The sequence below is a fragment of the Scophthalmus maximus genome, chromosome 1, assembly GCF_022379125.1.
Source record: "Scophthalmus maximus strain ysfricsl-2021 chromosome 1, ASM2237912v1, whole genome shotgun sequence".
Taxonomy (NCBI): domain Eukaryota; kingdom Metazoa; phylum Chordata; class Actinopteri; order Pleuronectiformes; family Scophthalmidae; genus Scophthalmus; species Scophthalmus maximus.
This window is the reverse complement of record NC_061515.1, coordinates 13,631,517-13,657,487: the sequence shown is the minus strand read 5'-3', so window position 1 is coordinate 13,657,487 and position 25,971 is coordinate 13,631,517. Positions and strand designations below refer to the sequence as shown.

The window sequence follows — 25,971 nt, the reverse complement described above, 5'->3', positions numbered from 1 at the left end:
ATTTTAATAATGTAACGAGAATAAGTTTACACTTTATTTTCTTTGGTGAACAGGTTTACAAAACTGCAGTCCATTAGAAAACGACACCCTGACAATTACCTGCAGAAGATAAGCTAAAAGAAATGAAATTGTATACAAAAAACCTCATAACTATTTCCGTTTTGAATTACAGCATTCAGTCACGTGTGTCATAGCATGATCCCAGAGTTGCTCTAAGAGGGGGACGTCCAGATGCACGCCAGCGAGGCAAACCTCTGCGTAGAGTTTAGCGTACATGGCTGTAAAGAGTCACATTTCTCTGAAAAAAGTTCTGTTTTGATTGTTTCTCCTCACAGACGGTAAGGAGTCAAATGAGCAGGGAATCCCAGTCAAAGTCATCCTGGATCTCCTCACTGTTGCTGTGCAGATTCTTTAATGGAGTACGCTGTCGGGGTGCTGCAGGCTGAGACTGCATCCCAGCTGGGACAGGAAGAGAAAAGTGGTCTTAAGTTAGTCTACAAATTGGAGGAAGTGAAACAATATTCAACTTGTTTTGGGCTAGGCAACTTAAAGGTTAGGTTCTTTTTTCTTTGAGAGATTACATTAAACGTGTCCATATGTACATAAAGAGTAATTGGTTTACTATTCATAGTGGCAGAGAAAAGATGGCTCCCTAATGCAATTTTTATTTCGTGACATGGGACAATGACAGTTACGAACAATAAATAAAGCAAACTTAAAAATGATATCCAGGTCTTACCGGTTGTGCTCGCAGGCTGCGTCAGCTGTGGTCTGTGAAGACCTGGTCCCTGCATGTGCAGAGCCCTCCGGGGCGGCTGTGCTCCGTTGGCGGGGGGAACTGTGGGAGAGTACGGGAGTGGTGAGGGGTGAGTGAGGCTGGCAAGGGTTGGGGGTGGATTGGAGGTGAACGGTAAGGCTTGCAAGGAGTGAGGTGCACCAAGGGCAAGAGGGGAGTTACTCCCGGAGGTGATCATGCCTTTCTGGGTGAAGAAGCGGTTCAGAGAGTCACAGAGGGAGGTGAACAGCGCCGGGTCCAGGGCCCAGTCGCAGAGCTCTGCCTGCCGCATGCTCTCCAGGAGGTCTGGAGACAGAAAATGAGGTGTGTTTACAGACAGGTGAGTTATACAAAAATACAGATCAAATATCAGATCATCACTCTGGTGAAATGTTCGTAAAATAAATTTGCATAAGCTTTGAAAGACACATCTTAAAGGGTAATAATAATAATAAGAAAAAAATCTTTCATCTAATGGTATCTTAGTTTTCATCTGTTGAGGTTTCTCCCTCCAACCCAATATAGGATTAAGCAGAGTAATGCTCGAGGCAGATATCTATAACTAGAAAGGCCCCATGTCCCCTTAAATTCAATCAACACGCACAAAATTGCACGACCTCATAGAGATCAGTCCCCTAAATATGGTGGATTTCTTTCATCAAGCTCCATGCATTGCTCTCTGGAAAATTAGTGATGTCATAAATTGCAAAATCTTTCAAATTCATTCAGTAGTTTTTGGTGTAATCCTGCTGACAAATTAACAAATGGACAGGGGTGATAACATAACCTCCTTGGCGATGTAAAAACCACAGCAAATAAAACCCAAACCAAAACAGGCTATTTTGTCATTAGTGTGCGGTGACCTTTTAAACATGACTGTGGTAAACGGCACAGACCTGGGTGACCGGAGAGGTCTATGTTTGCCCAGTCTAGATTGCTGGCAATGCGGAAGCTCTCCTTCAGAGAATCTGGGTTACTGAACCAGTCAGGTGGCACCGCTAGAGTGGAAGGGAGAAAGGTAACTTTAGAAGAAAGCAATGACGATTTGTATGTTGCTGGGTTTTTACACAAATCACGCATGTCTGGGTTGATGAGACAGGTAAGACTCACTGTATTGTGACGGAGGGTGTGCGGCTGGTGGAGGTGGTGCAGGGTGAGGAGACATTGGCAGCAGAGTTGGAGTGTGGAGTGGGGTAGTGTCATTGTTTGGCAGAGCCAGGGGAGACACATCCGCTGGAAAGAAAATAAAACTATTAGATTATTATTATTCATCCACACTTTGTATGTGTATTGTGTTACTTACATGGCTAACGCTCACAAAAAACACACACACACACACACACACACACACACACACACACACACACACACACACACACACACACACACACACACACACACACACACACACACACACACACACACACACACACACACACACACACACACACACACACCATACTCACACACACACACCATACTCACACTGTGAGCCTCCCCTCTCGCGCATCGTCTTGACGAGAGACTTGAAAGATGCATACAAGTCCGGTAAGTTCAGCTCATCGAAGGTGAATCGCAGCGGTGGATCGGCGGAGTTGTTGAATGAGACCGCAGCGGGGCCGGTGGCAACAGATGAAGGGGCAGCAGAGGCAGAGGAGTGAGAGGGGCCCGACACAGTGCAAACGGGCAGAGGGGTCATGTTGGGAGCGCAGGAGAAAGTGGAAACAGATGCGGGTCCTGAATGAGCAGGAAAGGACAGAGTGGCTGAAGACAGAGGTGTAGTAGAGGCAGTGGGGCCAGGTGGATGGGGAGGTGGGAAAGGATTAATGGAGGGTCTGGGGGCAGGAGGTGCGAGCCCAGCTGAAGGAGAGACAGATGGATGAGCGATGGGGAGGCTAGAGATGCGGCTCGGCATGTAGGGTGACGGTTGCTGCGAAGAGGAAAGACAAGATGATGTATATGAATATGCTGTTTATAATAATAAAAATAAACAATTGGCAAGGTTGGTTGGTGGGAAATAATAAAGGGAGTGGTTCCACCTTGTGTGGGGGAGGAGAGAGGGACACAGACTGGGGTGATTGTTGCTCCATGGCTCCCAGTGGCGCAGTGTTTGGAAGCTGGTGGTCGGAGTGGGAGGTCGGTCGTGGGTAATGAGGGGACGGTCTTCTATCAGCCTGTGTCCCTGGTACTTCGGGAACCTGTAAGAGGAGAGAAGAGTGGCAACATACAACACTTTGTAAAGTTTTGCTCGAGCTAAAGTGTCAGTTCATCCAAATAATAATGAATAAAAATAAATAAAAAACATGTTCTCAAACCACTGTCCAGACAGGTGAGGTTCTGAGACATCTGCCTCCACCCTATTATACTGTATATGTCAGTTCAGGTGAAGCGCAGATCGTCCACAGAACTCATGGCCAGCTGTTAACAGGGTCATAGGGACTATTTTCAGTGAAATAAATCATCCCTATGAGAACCTTGGACAAGCATGAGTGATGACATTCATAACGTTATTACTGGAGAGACATTTTGAATTAAAGGGTCCAGGCACCTTTTCAGCCTGCCTCCACATATATTTGGTTATCTGGGGTGTCTGCCAGCCCACGGAGAATGAAAAGAAAACAATGAGTCGTTGATTCGTGGTTTGGGTTGATCGTGCAGACGTCTGTAAACGAGCCGTTCACAGCCCGGGCGTCAAGTGACGTAAGTTGAGAATGAATCAGTGACGTAAGTTGACTCCTGCTACTGGGGCGACCACGCTCCTGCTACTGGGGCGACCACGCCCCCAACCGACCACGCCCATGCCCCCAACCTGAGCAGCACCTCCCCCTTGAAGTGCGGAAAAACAGGTCGCGTCTACTCCATAATTTTCTCCCCGCAAGCGAACGACGACAGCGGGCATGGCCAAGCTAGAATCGCAACCCGGTAGCCGGCGGAGGTCGCGGCTGCCGGCTGGCGTAGCTAGACTCACGGCCGGGATGTCGTTAACGTTCTATCGCCCAGCCCCTTGTGCTCTGTGTGTAATTATGGAGAATGTGTTCGCTGTGCCTCCCGGGTCTCTACGTCGTGTATGTGCCTTGTTACGTGCGACTGTTGTCATGGCAGCGCAACGCCGTAGTGGCGCAGCAGACCCGGGGAGGAGCGAGGCGGAGCTTTGCGGAGCACGAAGGGAGGGGGGGGGCGAGGACTGAGCAGGAAAGCGCTGGAATCGACCATAGTCTCACAGGGCTGTTTATACAGAAAGAGGAGGGTGCTGTGTGGCTAGATCCTTGAGGTGTTTTGACATGGAATGGCAAAGACATGTAGTGCACACACCTGAAAACCAATGTAACTTGTGTAAAAGGGGGCATAATATGGGCCCTTTAAAGGATGTTACCACCACAAACCAAACCTTCCGCTTATCGCTTAGGGCAAAGCAGAACTAGGCCAAATTTGAGGCAAATAAGAGCAAAAAAAATGTCTGCATAGCTAAATGACCTTAACCCTAATATCACAAGGGGAAATGAGAATAAACTGTACATATTGATCATAAGTAAAAGCAGTCCTTCTGTCAACGTGTCCCCCCACATTTACACTGATTCATTCTCAATGTCACTCTGCGGAGCAGCTCGTCCTTACGTTAGAATCTGTTGTTTCTCAAATTGAAAGTATTGAGTGAAATGCAGTGTCTTTTCGCTAAAATTTGATGGTTAACTCCTGAGCCATTGATAATCACGTACATCCAGCCTCTCCTCTTCCTCCTCCGGATAGGGACGCTTAGGGGCCCTCACTTGATTCACCTCTGCAGGTCCATCCATCGTCCAATAGGAACCCTAAACATACGGTACAATCATCTCTCCATCTCACATGATGCAAATTCGCACAAAAGTACAGTACGTTTGATGACAACATCAGTATTTAAAGTCATTCACCTTGCCGGGGTCGTTCTGCGGCCGAGGAACTTTCCTGAAGCATTTATTTAGAGACAGATTGTGCCGGATGGAGTTCTGTTGAGGACACAAAGTAAATAACGATAAAATAAGTCACTCCTGCACCAGCTGCTGATACAAATAATATCCAAATTTGTAACCAGTGACACACTTCTATTTCAGACTGCTTGTCGTTGTTCTACTTCAAACATTACCTTCCATCCACGACCTGCTCGGCAGTAGTAAGGGAAAGTTTCACTGATCCAGGTGTAGATGTCATTCAAACTCAACTTCCTCTCAGGTGCAGCTGCTATTGCCATGGCGATGAGAGTGGCGTAGCTGTGAGGGGGTTTCCCTTTACAGTTAGAAGGGGAGGGGTCCTGCACCGAGGGTAGGAAGTCTCCTCTCTCCCTCCCTCTGTCTTTCTTCTTCTCCCTCTCCCCTCCTCCTCCTCTCTCTTTCCCCGAGCGCAGGCTGCTGATTCCCAGCTGAGGGAGCCAGTCAATACTAGTGAGACTGGAGTCCAAGTCAGAGGACATTGTCTCTCTTTGTCTCTGTAACGGGTCTGGGGGGACAGTAGAGGAGGCACTGGATCAAAATGTCTTGTACTCATTAGTACTTTGGTCACTGATTAAAAAACAACAACTGAGAAATGCCATAGTGGAAACTCTCTTGTGCAATGTAAAACTGTCAACGCTTCTGTTCCTGTACTTTCAGCCAGGGTCTATTACAAAGTTCACACACGAGACTTGCGTGCTGTAACCGGTCTCTTCACAAGCACACACGTTGCATGAATGTGTCTACACATGAGTGCGGTGCCAGTTCCACCTACATTCGCTGTTTTCCGAGGAAGAGAAGAATGACTTGCTTACCTATCTGTAGGCACTCGAGGCCCAAGGCCTTAGACAGTGTTAATATTTGATGTTGTCATCAGCTGTGCACAACTACAGCCAGACTGGTTTCCGCTGTGCTCTTCGGCGTGTTGATCCCGACGAGGCCTCAATTCATACCTTCGGCTTGTGAAAGTTTGTGTATCTTTGGAGGAATATACACAAAAACTTATCCGAGAGCTTCCTTTTTCTTTCCCTCCCTGTCTCCCCCCCTCCCTTTCTGACTTTACCAGAATGACGTAACTCACTCCTCCTCCTCCGTGACCTCACTCTTTGCACCCCGCCTCCTTGAGCTAGTCCCACCTCTTCAGCTCGCTTCCCTAGTTGTGGGGCCTGTCGAAGTTACACACGAGATACAGAGAAAAAACCAGAGTTTCACCAACATGTTCCACCAAGAAGGTCCAAACCCTCATCTTATCAAACAAGACATGAGGGTTTTGATTCAGAAACATACACACAAAAGCGCAGCAGTGCAAATTTCAAAGTAGCAGCATCTCTTTATTGAAGCCATCTGTCAGTATGTTGGACGCGGTGACATCCCGTACAGTGTTTATGAGACAGAACGGCAGCTGATGATCTTCCTACAGAGTGCTGGCGAAGGCAAGGAGGTTGGTGTCGGGGGACGGGTGGGCCATGAGCTTCTGGATCTGCCAATAAAGTTGATAAAACATATGAATCACTTTCTATACTTAGACTGGCAGTGTACCAATGTAAGCAAGTGCAAGGTGGCAGCTTTACAACCACATTTGAGTTTGATCACTGCAGAATAAAGTCACCCACGTATACAGTCACCTGTAACTGGTCAGTCAGTGACTAGGGTTGGAGGCAGTGTGTTTTTAGCAGCTTTCGTTGGGCACATACTTCCAGACATATATTTATGACCCAATCTAAACAAATAAAAGTAATTCATGAGTGCAACAGAGTGGTGAGTGAGCACCTCCTTGAAGTTGGGGTGTCTGGCATCTTGGACTAGCTGCAGCAGAACAGCCTCTGTGGTGGTGAGGTAAGCTCCGCTCTGCTTCAGTCGTGACAGAGCAAACAAACGGTCGGTCTGGCTGTGAGGCACAAAAGTCTGTTGTTACACATACACATACAGTATCTACAGTTTACACACAACTGAAAAAGAACACATTCAGTGTAAGTGATGACAAGTGACGGCACAGATACCTTCTGGATGAGACGGCATCAGCCACAATATGAACCTCCACTCCTTTTTCAAGCAGGTCAAACGTTGTGCACTGAGGAAAAGACGGGGCAGACGACCGGGTCTGTTACATCATCATGTCCCTGTTATTCAAATTATTTGACTTTTTTCAATAGCAATAGTTAGTATATGGAGCCTAAATGTAACATTAACAATCCAGTTGAAAATATTCATCTTAAATTCTCAGGGACATTGGATGAAACAACATTTACATTATAAATGAATGTAAGAATACATAAATACATGTAAATACATGTGACGATGAATGTGAATATTTTCCAAGCTTTCATTTACAACTGTAGCAAAGCCACCTGGACAATCAAACCAGCAAATACGTGGGGGGAAAGGGAGCCCCACTGAAGCTTGATAAAGCCATGTCAACTTGAACATATTCATAACTTGCAAACAGTTGTCTTTATGTCGCCATGTGTGATGCAGATAAGGAAATTGTGTAAATTCAGCAGCTTAACTGCACAAACAAATGTGTGGTCTCACCGCGATACAGGCGTGTGCCTCTATTCCACAAAGTATCGCCTGTTTGGGATTTCCGAGGGCCTGCAGCTCCTTCTCCACCTCCTCTATCATCATGGTGAATGACGTTTTAGCATGAGCCGTCAGTTCTCCTGCTCCCAGCTCTGGTACTGTGGGACCTAGACCTTTAGGATACTGCTCTGTCAAGATGGCGGGGATGCCTAGAACGCGGCTGGCCTGTGAGCCGGAGGAGAGAGTTACCCGATTCAAGCCATTCAATTTACAGGTTTGATTACTGGAACACAGAGGGAGTAGGCCTGTCACAATAACCACTTTTTATTGCACGATATATTGTCCCAGAAATGATTGCGATAAAGAGTCATCATTTTAAGACCATTTTTTTGATTCTGAATCATGTGAGCTTGCAGATAGGCCTATTGGTCCTACAAGATTTGTGTTGCTGCTGAGCGAGATGTTATCCAAAGTCTAGACTTGTGTTAAGGCCTCAGACAAAACAAGCAATTTGAAGACATGGTGCCTTTAGAAAAATACGAAGAATTCCATATTGTCTGACATTTTATAGACAACACCAGTAATTGATTAATCATACGAGAAGAACAGATGAGAGGATAGAAGCAGCAAGACTTGCTGGACTGTTGTTGACATTCACCGTTCAGTGTCAATAGAAATTATTGAGTTCATATTCATGTATCGTACGATAAATCGACAGTGTAGTTTTCGTGAGAGGCCTATGAGAGAGCCTTGTGACGGCGAGTGTATCGCACCTGGAGCAATCTGGCCGCATTGCTGACAATGTTGGTGAACTGGAAGATGTTGGGTCTGAACTTCTCTTGCATGTCACACAGGAAGAGAACTGCGTCCTTGGTGGAAAGCCTGCCGATGTTTGCCACTGCAAGAGCAACGTCACAGAGAAGAACATGTTGTGCTCAGAAGACACAAGGATTGATGGGACATGTTTTTTTTTCATCATTATTAAATAAATACAAACATGTGTTGAGGATGAGGGGCCACTGAACATCAAAATAGCACAGAATAACTCTTGAAGAAATAAGACCTGAATGTCATATCTGCAAATGATTGGTCAATAGAAATATTTTTAACAATAGTGCATTTCATAAATATTTCCTCCATGGCGTCGCGCTGTTGTTAACAGTGAGACCGATCAGTTTCATGGCTAAACAGAAGTGAACCGCAGAGATCTGCAACCAGGATCATTTGATCGATCGTCACCATGAGGAAGCAGACTTACTGTTGTTGCTTGACTGGTCCAAACGTGAGGAGCGAGTGTAAAGTTCAACTGTCAGGTTAAAGTATTATTTCCATGTGAAGCCTTCTGCGTAATTGGAAACCAACAGAAAATGCACCTATTGCAATCGAAAGGGAAAGACAAAGACGGAATATCAGAAGATTTATCAATTACACTACAAATATCTCGATTCACCAAGAAACAACTTCATTATTAACAAATCCCAAAGTCAAAACAATAACCAACCTAACGTGTAGCTGACGGGTGCAGTTAAAGCCTCGCCCTCCAAGCGTTTTGGCCAATAGAATTACGCCTCGTTGAGATTGATGTTTCACTGAACCAATAGCAGCCAGAGTTTCTTCACGAGTCACCTCGGAACTACTAGCCGCTGCTGCTTACCTGAAGATGTCGGACAACGCAGAGTCCCCAACAGAAACGCCAAAAGAGGAGACACAGCCACCGCCGGACGAGTCGACAACAAACGACGAGAAGAAAAAAAGTGAGAGGGATTAATATATCAAATGTAATCACACGTTTATGAGGACTGTTGCTGTTGGATAAGGAAACACGTCGGGGTGTGTGCTGTGAGAGACAACTGAAAGAGAGTTCGGCCAATAGGGAGGCCGTTCGCTTTCAGTTCAACCAATAAACAGTCAGCTATTTCACACGCGCCACTACCGGTTTGGGACATGGCTAATGCTAATGCTAATATTTATGCGGGCAATATATACATATATATGCATTTCTTTCCGTTAGATATTGTTGTAGAGAGGCTGTTTATTTCCGAATGTATCAACAATCGTTGCGCTTATGCCAACAACTTCAAGTATTGTACCCGAGGATAAATTAGTACATCTAAGTGAGGCTAACTAGCTTGAAACAGACCAACTGTTTACAGTTTACTGAAAATATCCCATGTCACGTTTTGGGCTTCAAGTTAATGTCACTAAATAAATGACACATGTACATCGACCGTAGTTCATCTCTAGAAGACGATGAGAAAATCCATAAGTAACTATCTCTATGTGTCTACAGTCATGTTGTTTGTTGTATATATGCAGTGTCACTAATTTGAACTACAACTGGAACATAAATGAGGTCTGAGCAGCATGAGATGGGACATTTTGATAGAATGTGTTTTGTTACTCTGTTAATTCTTTATGATCTAAAGTTTTACATGTGATGTGACATTTTATTAACTCCTAACATAGATAGCAACAAATTAATCAGATGACTTTAGTGTGTAACCTTTGGGTTTCATTCTAAAACTTTTCATTCAGGAACAACAGAAGTGATTAGGTGGGAAGATACAGTGCAAATAATTCTCTCTCGCTCTCATCTTGTTTACAGGAAAGATTACCTTTCACTTGTTGTTTTTTTATGTCGTTTAGAAGTTATGTATACCTGGATTTAGCAAGCATTTCGCAACAAAATTACTCGGAACAGTTCAAGTTCCGATTTGACCTGGGGGACAGCGCCAGCTTCACTTTTATTTTCTCCATTTTTTTTATAGTCGATGTGCTGTTGAAGGCAGTGGGAGACACTCCTATAATGAAAACAAAGAAGTGGGCAGTAGAACGGGTGAGGACCATACAGTCCCTGTCTCAGTTCATCGCTCGTTTCCTCAAGCTTGATTCCAGTGAACAACTGGTAAGGCACATGTTTGTTTACTGGCTTGTTGATGTCCCAAAATCATGACTTGGACAGTGACTTCTTTGCTTCAACTCTTTCAATCTTTCTCTTTTTATTTTCAGTTCATCTATGTTAATCAGTCTTTTGCACCGTCACCGGATCAAGAAGTAGGGATCCTGTTTGATGTAAGTACATTTTGTTTTAATGCCCTGTGAATGTCGTGTGTTGTGTTGTTACTTGCAGCTTATTTTCCTTTTGCTAAAGTGGGTAAAATCTAAATTCAGCAGTGGTCATTTTATAAGAGAAAAACACAGTAGGTAAACACTAGTAGCTACATTTTTACATTTTGTATATCTCCAGATGAAGAACATGAGATGCTGTTGAAAGCTCAGAGAACCTAGTAACTGGACATTAGAGTTCCTACACAAATGTAAAACCAAAACTCCACATAAAACTTTAACATGCAAATCTACGCACAAGGATTTTCTTAATTTTTGCAATAACAACAATATAAGTCTTTCTTTTTTGGTCTATGTATTCAGCAAGTAAAGCAAATGTATAGAGCCTTATATGTGATTACAGACAAGACATTTAGAAGAATATCAACCTCTTTTCAACTGGGCAGAGAATTTGGATAATTAACCACAGTATGACTCCCATTACCATGTGGGATCAATAAGATATTAGAATGGGGTCCAGCCCATTGACGTGAATGGGTCATGCGGTGCACTTACCAGCAGAGGGGGCAATACATTGGAAGCTCCATGTGACACAAGCCAAAATCCTTGGCCAGTGATTAATGTCTTGATAAGTAACAGCAAAGACCTCACAGGCCAGAATTCACATTGGACATTGGATCATCCCACTTCGCTCACTATTTCACGGCTCAAATTCTAATTATTTTTTCCCACAAGGCTGACTTATCAAGACGATTCAATTCAACTCAATTAAATTTGTATTTGTATCTTGCCAAATCATAACATACTTTATCTCAAGGCACTTTACGCTGGGAGGTCGACGCCTCACGATATTACAGAGAAACCGAACAGATCCCAACAAGATCTTGGCGACTGGAGAAAGAAAAAATGCCTTTTAACAGGATGACATTTCTGGCAGAACAGGAATTAGTTGTGGGGAAATCATCTGCAAACACCGGTAGGGGTGATAAGAGAGAAATGGGGGAGAGAGAGGAGAGGTGGGTTGAAAGAGGGGGAGAGAAAAAAAGAGAGAGAGACTAGGAACAGTTGTGTAACATCTGAAAGTGTTTATCAGTACCTTCTATGTTTGACTGTTTTATTCACTAACTTTCTGTCTTCTCTCTCTTTCTCTTCCAGTGTTTTGGTAGCGATGGCAAGCTGGTTCTACATTACTGTAAATCTCAAGCCTGGGGTTAAATTCCTTATCTTCAACTATATTTTTCATCCCACAAACATAAACACATTGTTTTTCTTTGCCATTTTGCCATTGGTTTTCTTTCTGGCTTTTTGTACATACACCCTGTAAATAAATTATTGTGACAAAACTCACTCCACTGCTTCTTGACTTTATTTTCTTATTTTTAGGCGTCACATTTGGCACACTTATTAACTTGTGGGTACAGGATTTGGCTTTGCAAAGTGCTGGTGCTGATTAGGGGAAAAGCACTACTCATGTGGATGTTGGCTCAAAGTTTAATGTAACTTCTGAGTCTAATAATTAAATATCAGGGGAAAGGCAAAGTTGTTGTGTAGTGGAACATAAACCTGTCATAAAAGTTCGGAGAGGGTGAGATGGAATCACCTCTGAAAGGGGACAGACATAGGAAGAGAGAAGGCACTGTAGTAACAGATGGACTTAGAGGGATTACATGATTCAGGATGGGTTTGTGAAATAAATTCCCAAGAAAGACAGAAACAAGAGTAGAGTGGCATGGAGACAGACACTCAGTCACTCCATCATCCTTGCATCTCCACCCAACTATTGAACAGGAGGATTATTAAAGGGGGAGTGTGGCTGGAGAGGTAAGGGTCACTGATGCTCATCCTGGAGGAGGATGACTGTTGACGCTTACAGAGGGAAAAGATGAACGGACACAGAGACAATCTGTGCAAGATGGAGATACCAAAATCTAGTTCTTAAGGAGCTTTTTGATTAACGGCTTTTGAATGAGGCAGAGCTGACGGAGGATTGTAGGTTCAGAGGACTGCGGGAACTGGAAGTGTTGTTTTACTGTGCTAGTTACTTCATGTTTGACCTGAAGTGCGACAGGGCTACTTTGGTAGGTACTCACTAATTATTTCATCACTATAAATTATTTATATTCAAGTAACCAAATTTTATTTAGCAACCGTTTAAATCATCAGATTTCATTTTACATCTAGAAAATACTAAAAGCAGTTGCCTTTTCCAGCTTCTCAAATGTAATGATATGATGCTTTACTCTCCATCTCTGAATAGCTTCAGGTTGTGGAGTGATACTGAAGTACTATATGGATAAAGAAGTACGATGAAAAATTTGACCGCAGGCTCTGGAAATAGAAAAAGGGGCATATTGCTGACATGTAAACTAAAAAATATATTATTACCTATAGTCCTGAAAATAACTAAACTGTTACATTTCTTGTTTGCCTTTATCTAGATTGAGCTTTTTATTTTTAAATAGAGCTTTGAGAATGTTCTATTGTTCAGTTTACTATTTGACAAATCTGCCAAAGCATCCAATAACAATAAGAAATAGAAATTTTGTTTATTCTGAAAAATGAAATTCCAAGCGTTCTTGAAAGATTACAATGACTAATATTGCTCTTGAAGTGTTTGTGCTAAATGTAATTCTTGCAGAATCTTGACTTGATTAGCCTGCATCCTATTGCTCATGCTTTTACATTTCTATTTCCAATAAGTTATCATTCTGATTGCATAATTAAGAACAGTAACGCATTGATTTTTTTTTACATGACAAAAGGTTATGTTTAAATAATGTAAAATGACATTATTCTGCCCCCATGATTTTACTTTACCCACAACCAGAAAGAAAGAAGACACAATGCAGTAACATCCAAGCGTTTACAGTATCTGTAATATATATGTATGACTTTTTAAAGTATATTTGTTGCAGACATCAGCCTCTACTAATTTTTTTACAAATTGACACTACTGATGCAGGAAATCATGGACATTTATACACATTATAGGTTTTGAGCATTGACAATGTCTGACTCTAAACTAATAGCTGTTATAACTGTCACATTACTATTTTTGTTCTGATATGTTTTTTTTTTATTGTCAACCATATTTAAATGATAGAAACCAGCGTGAGTGAGGTCTTATGTAGATCAGTTATTTGGCCAAGTTCCACACGGGTTTAATCTGTGTTCTGTTGTATTTCAGGGGCTGAGGGCTGACAGGGACACATTGCACGAGAGAGCGAGAGGGAGAAAACAGACAAGGTCAGAGGGCACTTCACACTCAAATACACCTAACACAAACAGATTCAAGCAGATTATCAAGGATTACTTGCAAAAATTTCATTTAGATCTGTGGCTAATCCATAATTTCATCAAAAAAGTAATCTCTTGTTTTTTGCTCCCCTCTGTCTTGTCTTCTACTCAGGGTCCAGCGATGGAGTTGATAATGAGTAGCGGGGTCGGGTCTGAGTGTGTAAATCAGGAAGCAGGAAGCCATTAGCCCGGGTCACAGGACAGCACAAGTTACTTATTCTTCCATAACCACTTCTTTGAAACACGTTACATGACCTCAGACAGTATAATGACTCTAAAGGACTCAAGGGACATTCAACAAAATTTAATGTCACCACATGGACACCTTGGTTTTAGTCTTTGTGTGCTCCGTTCAACCATTTAATTTCACTTTCATGTTAGGCAATAGAGTAAGTTTAAGGATGTCCTCTATCTCCTATTTAGATACACAACTTTTAATGATAAGCCGTATTATTTTTAAATTACCTTATGTTTTTCATTACAGTCCCACTGATTAAATACATGTAAAGGAAAGGGTCTGCAAGTGTTGAGGTCCTTGGCTGTATGGCCACATCATTCATCCCAGGGATCAATAACAGGATGTCACATTAAAGCTGAGCCCCATGCTGTTGTGTGTCCTTGCATCCCACTCTTTTCTCGTTTTATGAGCCATTGTCTTCCTAAATCCCTCTCATGTTCATTTGTTTCTTTCCATCTGTCCTATCCCACGTGTATCAGCCTCAGAGCATCTTATCCTGCTCCCTCCCACTCTCTGCATCGTCCTCTCTTGCAGTCGTACGGACTTCACCGCATCTCTTTGTCAGCTTTATTTTGTTATCTCCTCTCTGTACTGTTATGTCACAGTTATCTTTGCGTTCCATTTAAACCTGGCAGCTCATCACCTCACGAAACCTCCCCAAAGCACCTGTTCTTCCCTCTTGGCTCAATCTGTGACTGCATTGATTCCCTCTGTCCCGTTTGACTTAGTTCCACGTGCAGTCTCTCCCTTCTGCTCTCTCTTTGCTTTACCTTCTCTCCCCCCTCCCTGTGTCTCTAACCGCCCCCCTGCCTCCCCCTTCTCTTGTGTGGCCATGCTGGAGAGTATGTCCCGTCGCTCCCGCTCCCTGCTCTCCCTGACCTTGACCACTCTGGCTCTGGCCCTCTCCATCCTGGCTCTCTGCACCTCCTACTGGTGTGAGGGCACTCACAAGGTGGTCAAGCCTCTCTGCCTGTCGCCTGTCAAAATGAAGAACTGTGGTCAGAACAACAGTGAGCCTTACACCACAGGTACTGAAAAGTCACACTGTCACCTCTCCACAACATCGAAAAGCCTTTTCAATGCTTTGCTGTTTCTCTTTATCCTTTCTCTTTTACTGTTATCATTGGCTCTTGGACCCAAATTTGTGCACATTGATATATTTTGATATATCTATTTGTGCAATATGTTCACTTCTGACTTTGATAGTTATTAGTTTCTCAACAGAGCATGTGAGTATGCAGGCAGGGTGCAGAGGGACACTTTCTGTTTGGCTAAACTTTAAAATGAGTAGGATGTTTGGTCAAAAGCACATCTCAACCTTGCAGCGTGGTTAAATTGTCTTTGTAGGGGAAAGCCACAGTGTAAAAGTATTCCAATACACGTAGAAGTCCCGCTTTCAAGTTTAAATGAGGTAACATAGTATATGTTATTATAAAGTATATTGTATTTTTTGGATTAGAATCGCTGATGAACTGAAATGTATCAGTCTGCACACTGCAATGTTTTATCTGCTTTTGATTGAGATTATTTGAACTATATAACTTCAGCATCATATGTTCGAAGATGATAATATGCTTTTCATGTAAAAATTTATCTGAAAAACTTCTGGTATGTCCAATTTAATGTTTATGTTAAATAAATTTAGTCGAGTTAAAGTACAAAAGTTTACCTTGAAATGAAAAGAAGTGTGTATCTGCATGACATGGAAATCATTTATAGTAAGAATTTAGAAAATATAGAGTTCCCCTAAAGCAAAAGAAGAAAATGTTTCGGCCTTGTCGAACAAGAACGAGTGTATACAGCTTCAGCGTAACGGACATACAGTAACTACAGTCAGATTAGACAGTTAATGAGTGGGAAAGTTCCCTGATGACTAATCCAAAATTCTGTTGCAACACGTTCACCGGTATGTAGCTCCATTGATTCATCCTACTGTACCTCCGTCAACATTCATGTAAATGTAATAGTCAGCCACAGGTTACTCCCTTCTCATACACATTCTCTCAGCAGGATCTTTTTTTTTTTTAGCATCACTGTTTTAAGCAACGTGACTTTAATTAAATACAGCAATAAGTGGGGCGAAATGGAAATAGATATTCACTGAAGTTATGTACTTCTGAAAAATCTGCACAGTTAACATGATCTGACAAAACGATCTTAAGTCAAGGTTCACAAGCCTTTTCAAGGCTGTCTGTTGGCTCTTTGTGTTCATCATGTAGAGCAGATTGACTTAGTTCACAGACCAAATAATAATCTGCTGTTGAAGACCATGATAAAGCCCTCGCACACTAGCACACTTGGAAGTGGTGTTTGAGGTTCCTAGTTTAGGAAGTAAAGCCTGATGCTCAGTAAATTGATGAAGCCTCATGGGCTGAAACATTTCTGTCCAGTGATAAATTACCGTGTGCGGCATTGTAGCCAGCTTTGATGCAAACTGAGACAAAGTGGATACATTACATACAAAGTGTTTGTACAGTGGTATATTATTCCATGAGTGTGTATCCTTGATTTGTTATTGTTTATCATCTTGTAGGTCTTCCAAAATGAAGTTTTCTGAGGTTTAATCATTTTTGGGTCTGGGATCTATTTTGATCTTTGCATTCTGCGCAACAACCCAAATTAATTCTCCCCCCAAACTGATCGTCCCTGGTTTTGATGCTTTTTTAATCTCTTTTTTACCCAGGTCTTAGAGCGACAGTGAATTTAGTTGGGGCTTAGTATTAATCTGTGGGGTGTGAGGGTTTACACTACCTGCTCCCAGGTCTTTATTTTCTCAACAGCTATTTTCAATCCACACTGACTTTACTTGCTCTTACTGCATAACTGAATCAGCTTTGTTCACTACTTTGTGTACTTGCACAGACAAAAAAACCCTCTACCTGCACAGTGGTGGATTTAACTGAAGCTTCTAAACCTGATATCCACTTCCACATGGGGTGGTTGTCGAGCTGCACGTGAAAACACAGAGGCGTGTTACTTTCAAGGCCAGGGTGTGATTGGCAGAGATGCAGATGTTTTACGCTCACCCTTTTGCCCATGTTTCTTCTCTTGAGGGATATTGCACATACTCTTGTTTTAGTTTGAACTGGACCACCAGTACATCCTCCAGTATATCCGTATCGACACACACCTCGGTTAATCGTCTCTCTGACTTTTAGTGCATCAGGCGTTTGATGAAGAAAAAAAACCTTCAGTCAACAAACCTGTTATGAAGTTTGTGAAGTCGGAGTGTCATTATTCTGTAATGCACCTCTGTGTGTTTGTGTATGTGCTAGTCTGCACATGCATTTCTGTGTCTGTGTTGGCTTGTTTGTTGGCAGGCTTCTGTATCCTCCACATTCTAAGAAAATGCCTGGATAGGTTTGAAGAATGTAGTTTGCATATGATAGTGTTTGACTCTATGCAGTGTGTCTAAAGCGCTTTGAGGAGCTGGTGACTGGCCCTCCTCCCAGCGCCTGAGGGTTACGCCTGGGCCACCAGCTCCATTATCATTATCCATAACAGATAGAGTATAAACGGGTGCAGAACATATACCTAAAATGTTCCCCTCGCTCTTATCTTCTCGCGATCTCACACAGAGAGTCCCACTCAGAACCCCTTCAATCGCACACTGTCTCCAGCCAGGAGAGAGGAGCTGGCCAAGATCAGACAGAGGCAGCTGGCCAACGCAGTGCACTACATCTGGGAGACGGGCGAAGACAAGTTTGCTTTCAGATACTTCCACACTGGCTTCTGGGAAAGCTGTGAGAAACACAGCGATGGTGAGTCCACAGAGCACACGCCCAGTCGTACATACACTCGCTTACCTGACGCTGGTCACAATTAGGTTTTAGACTTAAATGCCATTAGTTGAAATTGATGTAACGTTTTCCAAGTTCTCTTCAAATGTGTAAATGTTCTTGTCAGGGGAGAAATGTCGCAGCTTCATAGAGTTAACTCCCGGGGAAACGCAAGGTGAGTAATGTGGATTAACCGTTTCCTATCGCAATGTGTACATTTCCCTGTAACCCTGTAAATATTGTAATTAAATGAATGGATGAGTTGCTACAATAGTATTTAAGTTTTCTAAATGGATGTGTGTTTGTGTCCATTGTGTGTGTGTGTTTTCACATGTTGCAGGCGTGCTCTGGCTGTCAGTGATTTCAGAGTTTACATACATCGGCCTGCTGGGGATGGGCTTCCTACTGATGTGGCTGGAGGTTTTGTGTTCTCATAAAGAGATGCACTCACTGAAAATCAATGCCTACGCAGCTATCTGCACTGTGCTATCAGGTGAGACTCATTGTATCCCTCAATTATTTTCAGTATTTCATAATTTCATGAATCAGCTCCTCCTCCTTATATTCCCAGTGATCCTAGATATCTCCCCTAACCTACAATCATATTGGTAATCTCCTTTTTCCCTGGACCTAGCTAACAGTTTTCCTCTGTCTGTTTCTTTGTTGGTTTCACCTCCCACGTAGGTCTTCTTGGGATGGTGGCCCACATGATGTACACCACAGTATTTCAGATGACAGTCATTGTGGGCCCCAAAGACTGGAGGCCTCAGTCCTGGGACTACGGCTGGTCATTTGCGTAGGTGTCTGGCCGTTAGTGATAGTATGACATTTTGTATTTTTAAACGTGCATAAAATACCACATTGCAGTGATGTTTTTTTTCTCTCCTAACTCTTCTACATATGCTCTGCTCCTAGTCTAGCCTGGGTGTCCTTTAGTTGCTGTATGGGAGCAGCTGTGGTCACACTCAACTCCTACACAAAGACCATCATCGAGCTCCGTCGCAAACAGAGGCTACGACTGGAGGAAGCGAGAGCCGCCAGTCACGCCCCGTCCTATGATGAGGTCGTTCCAGGGGGCGGGCTCTACTCTGTCAGCGGCCTATTGCAGTGTCCAGACGGCATGATTGATGTGGCTTGGGCCCAAAATGGTAGCGTGGTTGGAATGGGAAATGGGGACGTACCAACGCTGGTTTTGGTTGGTGGCTGTGGGCCAGAGGGTTGTGAAGACTGCGAGAGGGAGATGGACGAGGTCATGGACCGAGTTGATTCCCCTTGTTAGGGAGTTGGTGCTTTCAATCCACTAAAAGTGCTGAAAAACGGAAAAAAGGGACGACACTGTCGCTGTGCTGGAGACAGATGGATTCCGAACAGATCTTGCTTTCCTTTTCTTTGACTTTCAGGAAACGAAAAGACAATGAATCAACATGTAAAGAGGACATTGTATTTATAAGTCACGCTCACATGCAAGTGTGCATGTTTTCTGGGAATTTCTCAGTGCCTCATGGTAGGAAAGTACATCTGTCTCTATATTTACATGCATTTAAATGTGAATGTTATTTTATCGTTTATATATTAACAAAATATCAGGATGAGAGACATAAACGTGATGGATGTTTTCTTTTTCCCGTTGATACACAACAGTACAGCCTTTCCTTTACGTGTGTCTTCTGTGTTCTAATCTATCATGTTGAGTGTCACTCTCAACATGTCTTCTCTCTCTACGACAAACTTTTGACGGATACAGCATTTTCGATTTGGTGCACGAAGACCAAAAGCGGCGACAAAAGCAGTCTCTCTACAGATGCACAGACAGACCCGTAAGACAGACACATAGAGATAGAAAGATTACAGAGATTTTGAAAAGTCTGCTCTCTGATGTTGAACAGAAGATTATGTGTAAACCAGTAATCCCGAGTTGGATGGGAAGGAGGAGGAACAGAGTGAAGGGAGATGGAAGGCATGTGAAGGGATGGAGAGGGAGACGGGGTGGAGGGGAAGAGCAGGTTGTGGGGGGTCAGCATGAAAGTTAGACAGAAATGCAGGAAAGCTGACTCCAAACACACACATTTAAACAATCTGCTCCATAAATACATCACACTTTCAGGGAAATGCACATCACTTAAAATGTTTCTCTTAAAATTTCATAGGAAAAAAGTCTTAGGTAAAATAAATGTACCTAAATTTACCCTAAATGTCTGAAGGTTATACATAATCCTAGATTTATTATCTGGGATAAATACAAATGAATAATTAAGACATAAAGCACCATTTTGGGCTGTACTTTATCACACAGTATGTGTTTCTAGGTCACAGAAGAATAATGATAATAATGAATAAATAAAATGAATAGATTTTCGTACCAAAGATATATGAGAAAACCTTTAATTTATTGTGCAGTGAATAGAACTGAACACTTGTGAACCTATACACCCTCTACTGAGACAAATTCTGTATAAAAGCTTTAATACGCTAAAAACCTGGTGAGATACGTATGTAAACTGTCATTAACAATCAATTTCTCCAGAGAGAGAAAAAAAAAACAAGTTTGAATCAAATGTGTACTGCATCAATGTAATCACCACAATTCTTCTTTTTGTCTGTACATGCCAACACTTTGCCACAATGTTCCTCTTTTAGGCTATATTTAGAACAAATTCATTGACAAGCATCAATAAAACAATTTCACATGCAAGAACATTACTGAAAGGTTAGTTGCAACCAAGACACTGCTGAGAAGAGTATTTACACAGAGGAGTTGTGTGGATTAAAGTGGAGGGAGGAGAGAAATGTATGAGGCTTTTTCCTTTGAGGAAAACAAAAGTTTTAGAAGTGTGGCAAGAGTATAGCAGAAGTGAAATCAGAAGAGGGGACGAGAAGGACCGACATTTACTGTTTGATCGGTTCATAGTGGATAAGACGCATTGCATTCTCGTTTTCGATGACTCCTTTGATGAACTCTCCCTCAGCCAGTCGCTCTGTAAGGAAAAAAGAGAGCACAAGAAAGTCAATGAGATATAGAGCGGAGGAGGAGTGTGGGGCAAACATGACGTTGAATAACAACTCTGTATCTCAGCTAAGAAATCTGGTCTTATCTCGTGTGTGTGTGTGTGTGTGTGTGTGTGTGTGTGTGTGTGTGTGTGTGTGTGTGTGTGTGTGTGTGTGTGTGTGTGTGTGTGTGTGTGTGTGTGTGTGTGTGTGTGTGTGTGTGTGTGTGTGTGTGTGTGTGTGTGTGTGTGTGTGTGTGTGTGTGTGTGTGTGTTTCATGGTCCCTGGCTAATACATACATGACAAATCTTGCATTACACAAGTGATGCTGTAACTGGGGACGTGCCCCCAGGTGGATTTATTACTTGTATTATTGTTAAGCCAAACAGCAGATTGTAAAATATAATCTTTGCTACAGGACGTGGGAACAGCTGCTGAGGAAAGGTACTAGGAGCTTACACAGATTTCATCTCTCTAATATACGTGCAAAAAGTGGTAAGAACACGTCAAATGTGACAGGAGCATGATGTATGTGTGAAACTTGATGTTTGCATGTGTTATTTACTGTACCGTTGTCTCTCTTTTCAAAGTAAGCCCACAGCTTGTTGGCTCTCTTCTCGGGTGTGTTCTCATCCTCTGGTAGCTTGCTCTGCTCCTCCTTGGGGATCAGCTTAAATATAGCCTGAGAGGGGGTTGGGTATAAGATGGGTGTTAATGCTGCATCATTTGTCCCACAAATAATATATAGAATTTCAACAGACCACATAAAATAAAAGTGTTCAAGCCGAGATGCACATAAGCCCGCAGAACAAGTGAGTAAGCACGGAGCTCTCTTATATCAATTAGTGTCTTGTGTGAACATTTGGTTTGTTGAGCCTCTGATGTAAAACAACTTTCAGTAATAAGGTGGAAGCCAGGATTTGTTTCTAATGATTCTCGTCTGTCCACTGAATACTCGTTGTATATTCTGTGCAATGTGGCTAAATACAACCAAGTAGCCTTCGATTAAGTCCACAGGTCAGGTCAATACAATCAGCCCAAAGCAGAAACGTTAAGGCCCCGTGTGTCATTTTCCAGAGATGGTTAATCTGCAATGGGCCACTTAGAATCCAGTAGATTGTAAATGACTGTGCACTTTAGGTTCAGGCCTTTAAGTGTGTGTCCCACTTAGAGAGGAAGAATTTATCTCCCACATTTAAGACACCTAGATTAACATGGATTAGTGCCAAGACTCAGGCCACAGGCCAAACGCCAAGATGTCATCTCTTTTCTCTCTGGTCTCTCCCTCCATCTTGCCCCCTCAGATCGTGTATGATCAGTACAGAACAAACTGTGAGCCTGTAGACGACAAGGTCGTGAGATTCTAGTTATAAAATTAAATCCAAGCCGCGTGAAGCAGCTGCCTACGCTTAACTTTGTACCCTTGTCCGACCAACCAGTGTAGTGTACTATAAAAAACTGAACTAATTTAGGCTATTTCTGCCTTCTTCACTTATAGTTCCTATGTTTACATCCAGAACAGAGACTAGATCTGTCGAAATTGTGCGGTAATATTTAGTTAAAATTATTTCTTGTGCAAATCGCTGATCTGTCTTTTTCCACCTCTAGGCTGTTTTACAGATAAGGATCAATCTAATTGTGTTTTAGGTTTTCAAACTTCTAGCGGGGGGCTTTAAAAAGCAGCTATTTTGCGCAGTGGTTGTAAGCACGATGCCAGTTGGCCAGGAATTAAATCCTATTACAATGCCAGCTGGATTCTTGGCTGATCTGTCTAAACCTCTTACAATTCTTTATCATTGGTTTTACAACAGTAAATAAGAAACTTCAACAATCCCCATCACAAATAATTTTGTTGATATGAAATAACTAATAATCATTCTGCAGGTACACGGAGTCAAACTTGGCAGCCTCATGGATAGAAGACAAATGGATTAGACTCGGGGATGATGAAACTCTCTGTCAGATGTACAGTTCATCTTTGTTCAAGAGAAGGGCTGCCTGTATTGTCTGAGAGCTAAATCTGTAATCACAGAGATAACAGGAGGCTCAAATAGGCTGGATAATTGGGGAGGCAATCAGGACTGAGACCTACTGTACATACCACGAGAGGTATGACTGACCACTGCCCAACAAACAGTAACACATCTCAAGGGGGCTTCAAAGGACGCGGACAAAATTACCTGGCAACGTATTGCAGACAAACAATAACACAACAAACCTCAAGGTTAATGCCACAGAGTTGAATCAACACAACGCTGATTTAGAAAATGTAGAAAATATTTTACCGTGAAGGCTGTAAAATGTATTATTAGATTATTGTGTCCGTTTTTCTTTGTAAAATTTTGTAAATTGTAGCTTTGACGATTCAGGGGACTTTGAGCAAAAACAATGGCTTGGACTTCTGATAGTGAAAACAAAATATATTATATATATTCTGTTTCAAGCACTATGAAGTGAATCCAAGACTATCTCTTTTGAGAGAATAATGAAAAGCCAAAATCAGAGAAACGTTTAAAAAATGGATCTGTCAGAAAAGTTCATAGAAATGTTTATAACAATATACAGTATGTCATTGCACAGTAGAAGTAGTGGCTATATGTTTACTGCTTTGTGTAATACAAGAACCATGATTCAACTCACTCCTTCCACCAATTTTGAATGACTCACGCTCACCTGGCAGATCTCCGTCACTTCCGTCTTGTTGATGTATCCGTTCTTGTCCACATCGAACAGCGAGAAGGCCCACTCCAGTTTGCGGGTCGTCTTCCCGGTGGAGGTCATGTGCAGTGCAATGATGTACTCCTTGAAATCCAAAGTGCCGTCATCGTTGGTGTCGAAGGAGCGAAACACATGTCGAGCGTAGCTCTTGGCATCGCTCTCTGGGAAGAAGCGGGCGTAGATCTGCTCAAACTCTTCTGGTGTTATGCGTCCCGTCGGGCACTGCTTCTGGAAGTTCTCGTACCACTGGCAGATCTCATTTTCAGTGAACTTGGTGCTGAGCTTGAGGTCCTCCAGGATCTCCTTTGACAATGCGCTGCTGGTGGCATTTCCCATTGTAGTTGCTCTTATTGTCTTAGTTATATGTCTGTTCTGTCCCGGGCAAGTATTTGCCTCTTGAGTTTTTCAGAGGCTTTCCTCTCCTCGACCACCTGATTGTCTTCTTTGTCCAAATATATTCTTGTTGACTTCTTCTTTCGATGTTAGAGCCCAAACAAGCAAGTGACTGTACGAGAAATATGATTTAAAAATGGATTTCATCTCCTTGAATATGCATATTAATGCTTATTAATACTGCTCAGTAAATACCATGCTCAGAATGATCAAAGATCTGAAGAAATCTTACCTGTGTGTAGACGATGGCTGGAGAGTCGAGTGTCTGACTTGACAGTAAGACAGTGAGAGATAAGGAGGGCAGGGGGAAACTCACTCCTACTGTGGGCGACTGGGTTAATTCTGTTAATGCGGGATTTAAGGTGGCTGAGCGTTTGACTGAAATGAACCCCTGGATTTCTCTATTGGGTCTGGAAGTTTTTAAAAATCAACAGCATATGGCTGAAATGAGTTAATTGTTTTGTTAATTTATGGATACAGACTGCATTATAGGAATGTCCTGTCTTGATGTTTTATCCAGGGACTTAATAATCTTATTCAATTAGACAATATTAATCATTCAAAAGAGGTTAAGAGGCATTTCCCTCTATCTTTGTAATTACAACTTTGTGAAATTTAGAAGAATTTGAGCACCACGAATAATGAAACCTCAAACATCAGTTTGGTAAATTAGCTTGCAGATTAGCAGACTTGTTCGGGAAAACTCTGTAAACAAGGCCGCAGGTGGATTTTCAAATCTAGCTTTAGGTTTTTCAGCAGTGTGTCTGCTATTTAAGTAGTGGCCTTTTAATGAGTTTAGTTGACCACTGAAATCTAATTCCAGACTACCATCTGTGCAGGGAGTTTAACTCCCGCCCACTTCTACCCAATCCCACCTATGCCCCTCACATCATAATCACTTATGGTCTTCTCTGTGCATGACCTCCTTCCTGCCCTACATGCTCTACGGTGTTGCCCTCCTTAGACTAACTTTTCTGTCCCTTATTTTTTTTTTTGATATTTAACAGTGTTGTCCCTCTCTCCTTTCCTTTATGCCTTTGACAGTAGCGGGTCTCTCTCCTCCTCCTCCTCTCTTTTTTTTCTATCATAGACTTAACTCTTTTCTCTTCACAAAGTATTGTCACATACACGACAGGTGTCAAATTGTGCACGCCAATACAAACATGCAAACTAATTACTTACATTTTCTGCCTAGTCTCTTGTAATGAAGGCCTAATCATTTTAGCATTTTACAGCATATTATTGTCAGCTGCCGCTCCCCTACAGCAGGGGTCAGCGCAATCACCAAGTCAAACTCACGCCGTGAGTCTTTGGTTGACGAAAGTCTGTTTTCTTTGTGTCTGCTTGGATTACACTGAAAGTATTATCTTGATTGTCACTAATAACTGTTGAATCAGACTACCTCCCCACTGTCAGACTAACTTGGTCTGGCAGTGGGGAGGTATGGCAGAGTTTATGTCATACATATTTGCACACGGGCATGTATCTAGAAACAGGAAAGATAAAAGCATTTCTTTCATACACTGTGTCTTTTACATAATGTGATTATGATCCATTCCTTATTTTGTGGTAGGATTTTCCTTGCTCCATAAATATGCACACTGATTCCATCTATTGGATTACTTATGCCCCGCCCAGTCCCACCCAATCCAACACTTAGCCAATTATCATCATCTTCATCCTGTGGGTGCCATGGTCAATAGAATTAGCCCCTGGTCTCCACAAAACAATCCCTGACATCTCACCTATACCCTAGGCTGGGCTAATTGCAGTAGCTGGAGCAAGCGAGGATTTGAAATGTTTGTTTACTGAAATGTGAATGCCTGGTCAATAATGACAGAATGAAAGTGATTGAGATTTATAAAGAAATTATAATAATGTCATTGTAGTAGCTATCTAATTGCTGTGCAACACTAAATATGACATTTTCTTGCAGTCAGTAACATATAATACACATTACAAACTGCGTATAAACAAGCTGATCAGTAGTAGAAGTTGTACATCTAAAAATATCAGTCATTAGGCCAGTGACAAACCACTGGCATCGTCCCAATTGGTTGCATGTGTAGTATTATAGCCTATTAACTGACCGTATCAGGCTTCACCTGTGTTATTGCACTCACCCGTAAAACATCAGCAATGACTATGTATAGTGCAACTCTCCCTCACTCTCTGTCAGCACACCAGGATAGGTCTAGTCATTCATTCATCACACATTGATGTGTAATTATTAATGTG

The 25,971-nt window shown here is 42.4% G+C and overlaps 5 protein-coding genes across 7 annotated transcripts; 2 read left to right on the top strand and 3 right to left on the bottom strand.

Moving 5' to 3' along the window:
* Positions 1–20: 20 nt before the first annotated feature.
* On the bottom strand, positions 21–5,790 carry foxj2 (forkhead box J2). Of its 2 annotated transcripts, XM_035641831.2 has the most exons (11): positions 5,553–5,790; positions 4,896–5,245; positions 4,684–4,758; positions 4,492–4,584; positions 2,815–2,973; positions 2,261–2,705; positions 1,886–2,008; positions 1,672–1,773; positions 977–1,081; positions 740–838; positions 21–459 (listed from the first exon to the last, which is right to left on the bottom strand). In XM_035641831.2, exons 2-11 carry the CDS (start codon positions 5,217–5,219, stop codon positions 347–349), a joined length of 1,638 nt encoding a protein of 545 aa, XP_035497724.1. In that variant the 5' UTR covers positions 5,220–5,245; positions 5,553–5,790; the 3' UTR covers positions 21–346. The 2 variants fall into 2 exon arrangements, with proteins under 2 accessions (XP_035497724.1, XP_035497714.1); XM_035641821.2 differs by having other exon boundaries at positions 740–1,081.
* Positions 5,791–6,047: 257 nt separating this feature from the next.
* Positions 6,048–9,115, bottom strand: isoc2 (isochorismatase domain containing 2). 2 transcript variants are annotated; one of them, XM_035642944.2, is made up of 7 exons: positions 8,912–9,115; positions 8,516–8,630; positions 8,031–8,155; positions 7,270–7,482; positions 6,738–6,808; positions 6,508–6,625; positions 6,048–6,217 (listed from the first exon to the last, which is right to left on the bottom strand). In XM_035642944.2, coding segments are annotated over exons 2-7 (594 nt in total). In that variant the 5' UTR covers positions 8,517–8,630; positions 8,912–9,115; the 3' UTR covers positions 6,048–6,151. The 2 variants fall into 2 exon arrangements, with proteins under 2 accessions (XP_035498837.1, XP_035498829.1); XM_035642936.2 differs by lacking the exon at positions 8,912–9,115 and adding an exon at positions 8,759–8,901.
* Positions 8,834–11,670, top strand: atg12 (ATG12 autophagy related 12 homolog (S. cerevisiae)). Its single transcript, XM_035643075.1, has 4 exons — positions 8,834–9,011; positions 10,026–10,162; positions 10,267–10,329; positions 11,479–11,670. Exons 1-4 carry the CDS (start codon positions 8,918–8,920, stop codon positions 11,536–11,538), a joined length of 354 nt encoding a protein of 117 aa, XP_035498968.1. The 5' UTR covers positions 8,834–8,917; the 3' UTR covers positions 11,539–11,670.
* Positions 11,671–13,748: 2,078 nt separating this feature from the next.
* si:ch211-149k23.9 (germ cell-specific gene 1-like protein) lies at positions 13,749–19,610 on the top strand. The gene is made up of 6 exons (XM_035642469.2): positions 13,749–14,886; positions 17,437–17,619; positions 17,765–17,812; positions 17,978–18,130; positions 18,322–18,433; positions 18,553–19,610. Exons 1-6 carry the CDS (start codon positions 14,691–14,693, stop codon positions 18,914–18,916), a joined length of 1,056 nt encoding a protein of 351 aa, XP_035498362.1. The 5' UTR covers positions 13,749–14,690; the 3' UTR covers positions 18,917–19,610.
* Positions 19,611–20,005: 395 nt separating this feature from the next.
* On the bottom strand, positions 20,006–25,297 carry rcvrn2 (recoverin 2). The gene is made up of 4 exons (XM_035642956.2): positions 23,966–25,297; positions 23,296–23,845; positions 21,193–21,304; positions 20,006–20,612 (listed from the first exon to the last, which is right to left on the bottom strand). The coding sequence occupies exons 2-4, from the start codon at positions 23,674–23,676 to the stop codon at positions 20,524–20,526; spliced, it is 582 nt and encodes a 193-aa protein (XP_035498849.1). The 5' UTR covers positions 23,677–23,845; positions 23,966–25,297; the 3' UTR covers positions 20,006–20,523.
* Between the last annotated feature and the right edge of the window lie 674 nt (positions 25,298–25,971).